Source organism: Trypanosoma equiperdum (genome assembly GCF_001457755.1).
Source record: "Trypanosoma equiperdum strain OVI genome assembly, contig: ctg_363, whole genome shotgun sequence".
Taxonomy (NCBI): domain Eukaryota; phylum Euglenozoa; class Kinetoplastea; order Trypanosomatida; family Trypanosomatidae; genus Trypanosoma; species Trypanosoma equiperdum.
The window spans coordinates 1-2,887 of NW_027124269.1; the positions used below are offsets into that span (position 1 = coordinate 1).

Genomic DNA, 2,887 nt, shown 5'->3' on the forward strand with positions numbered 1-2,887 from the left:
AAAAAAAAGCAGTAAACAATCTTCACGCTGAAGAAGGGATGGAGCACTACTCTAGGCCTAATTATTTTTTGAAATTTCAAGGGGAGAAGTATGCCCAAACATGGCAGGAAGGTATAAGAAAAAAAGAAGGATAGGATGGTGATCTCCTTGCGACACCAAAGAACAACTCAATGTGCGAAGGGACCAGCAACATCCCCCCAACATGGTAACCACAAGAACAATTGTGATGCTTGGAACAATACTATTCTGGAACCGGAGGCTCCACACCAAGTTTCAACAACACCTCCGCTCCGCCCTCATCTACCGGCAACTGTTTCCATGCTCGGCAAAGTTCCTGCACGCAGCCAATTGTGTTGAGGTCCTCCCCAGGGCAATACGGATTGTCAAGGGGAAATTCACCGTAGTATTTGGCAAAATTTTGCGCAATTGTCCCTACAAGAGTGATGTGGTGGTCGCACGGGTACTCCTGTAATAGTAGATAACCATGCGCTTGCCAGTATGTTACAGGCGGATAGAGATGTCTCTCTCTCTCCCATAGCAGCCGCTTTGCGGACTCACCCTTCAGTTTACCAACATTGCCCTTGCAATACTTGTCATACACCCATCTCTCCATGAGGCGAGCGGCGAGGGCAATTTTCAAATCACACACCTCAATGAAAAGGTCCTCGTCAAAGCCTAGGGATATCCGCAGGCGGTTCCGCCGTGTCCAGTCGGGCTCCTCGTTTATCTCGCAAGGGTGCCGTAAGTTATTGATGGCTCTCCTTGGCGCTCCCAGTGCAAGACGCAGCACCTCACGGTCCATGAAAACAATATCAAGCCGCCGACGGCACGCAACAATGTCGCAAACCCCGAGACAGCGCTGTAGCCTCGCGGCGAATTCCTTCACAAAACCACACACTTCCCCCTTTTTGTCCGCGTTGCCTGCACTACCACCCACCGGGTTGCTAGTGTCTGTGTTGGAGAGATCGGGGTCGGTAGTCGTAGAGTTTACGAGCATGTGACACTGAAACTTCCCTTGGGACGTTACGAAAGCAGAAATCTCAGCGTCATTCCCCAACACCTTTCGGATGGCATCGTGCACGATAAGGTAATATTTTTTTGGAAGTGAAAAGGCCATTTCAAGGCCTTCCCAGCAAAAGACAAAAAACACCTGAGCCCTCTATTGCGGCAGCTACTTCGGAGCAGAGATTCTTCCCTCTCGAGAGTAGCTTCCCCTCTTCGATATTGAGCCGCTTCCTCCAGATGTACCTTCCCCTCCCCCCTCTCCTCCTTTCCCTTATATCGCTCAAGTGAATAAACGAAAAAAATATATGCGTCTGCCAACACTCCCACGGCAAGTGAAGATTGCCCCGATATCTATGCCAAATATGCCTTCTTGTGAAGTCAGTTTGTGGAACAGTCGCAGACCATTACTTTGTGGCAGCCTCCTAATGGTGCAAAGCGTTCAGTCACAAAAGGGAGAGGAATAAAAAGCGACACCAAACATTGTAACCTGGGAAGCGAAACCGCACCGTACTGGTACAAAAACAGAGCACAGCTCACCCCGGGCAACACAGCACAAATTCGACAAAAAACAATGGAGTAAGGGACCAAGACACGGGGGAAAAATCATAAAAACTATGAAACAAACAGACGAACAAACATGACAACCACCTGCTACCCTGGCTTTGGTCCGCAGTGCACTCTATACACAGTGCGCGCCCGCCGCCATTCTTCTCTAAAACACAAAAGTGCATAACGCCTCATTCATTTACGCACACTTTTAATCCATTGCACCCTCGAAACTGGAGAACAGCAAGGGCAAATTACCGGATTCAAGAGTATGTGCGCATGAACCTTAAATTAGATGGAAACCAGAAGAAGGGAACTGGAGTTGAATACATGCGCACACATCAGACAATGATATACCCCCTGCCATTGTGTCACTTCTTTTTCCTTCTGCGCCGCCCCCCTCCTCACTTTTTCCCACACGCACACACACCACACTAAGAAGAATGGGAATACATCAACGCAAGCAACACGCACACTTCTACGCTCATACGTATGTGAACACACGAATTCTGTGGGTGTTCCTACCCTAGTCTGCATTCACCATGGTCTCTGATGCGTCCCCCCGTTGCGGCGGAACATGAACAACTAGGTCGTCCAGTGTTGGGACACTCTCAATGAGAAGTCCGTGTTCATTGGCAAGAAACAACAAAGAAAAGAAGAAAAAGGCCGGTGAGAGGGCACCTGTGGCAGACACAGTGCTAACTTGCGGTAGTAGCTGAAGCACAACTTCACTAAACCGTACCTTCTTCACCCCGTCATCGGAACCCTGATTATCTTCTTTCTGGGTGGGCCCTTCTGTTCCCGCCACGCGACCACGCTTTCGCCTCGACACGCGTTGTGACTCCTGCTGCTCAGTTACTTCGCACCCTGCAGCTCCGGTCAGTGAAGCCCACATAATCTTTCTCAACAACACAACATCTACCTGCGTAGGAAGCATAGCCTCCGGCGCATGCAATACTTTCACGACTGTGTCTGGATCTATGTCGGCAACGTCACTCACATTCATGCTGCTGGGACGTGCGCTATTGCCGCTCAACGTTGTTAGTGCGGTACTTGAACGTATCAAATCAGCTTGATCAAGGCTGGCGAATATTTGTGCTTGTGCAAGCTTTAGTGGATTGTCTAAGGTGTCATCCCTGGTACTGTCGTTGAAACCGTCGTAGGTGCCCACATCGCCATAGTCGTTGTCGGAATCAACACCACCGTGAAAGAATTCCGCTGGCATGTCGCCAGCCCCGTTACCATCTGCATCCTCGTCTGCGTAGCCGTAGCTAGTGGCATTGTTATAATGATGTATAGTGCTTCCCGTTGCCGACTTGCGAAGGAGGTTCCACTG

The 2,887-nt window shown here is 49.7% G+C and overlaps 3 protein-coding genes across 3 annotated transcripts in view; all 3 read right to left on the reverse strand.

Moving 5' to 3' along the window:
* Window positions 1–241: 241 nt before the first annotated feature.
* Window positions 242–1,117, reverse strand: TEOVI_000143500 (uncharacterized protein; the record flags this gene model as incomplete). The annotated part of the gene is made up of 1 exon (XM_067224660.1): window positions 242–1,117. The coding sequence occupies one exon, from the start codon at window positions 1,115–1,117 to the stop codon at window positions 242–244; it is 876 nt and encodes a 291-aa protein (XP_067080761.1).
* Window positions 1,118–2,077: 960 nt separating this feature from the next.
* TEOVI_000143600 (Condensin complex subunit 2, putative) lies at window positions 2,078–2,776 on the reverse strand (the record flags this gene model as incomplete). The annotated part of the gene is made up of 1 exon (XM_067224661.1): window positions 2,078–2,776. The coding sequence occupies one exon, from the start codon at window positions 2,774–2,776 to the stop codon at window positions 2,078–2,080; it is 699 nt and encodes a 232-aa protein (XP_067080762.1).
* Window positions 2,777–2,834: 58 nt separating this feature from the next.
* The window catches only part of TEOVI_000143700 (Condensin complex subunit 2, putative), a gene marked incomplete at both ends in the record, with an annotated part of 2,085 nt that continues 2,032 nt past the window's right edge, over window positions 2,835–2,887 (reverse strand). The window contains one exon of the mRNA XM_067224662.1: window positions 2,835–2,885. Coding sequence (XP_067080763.1) covers window positions 2,835–2,885 — 51 coding nt within the window. The remainder of the gene's footprint in view (window positions 2,886–2,887) is intronic.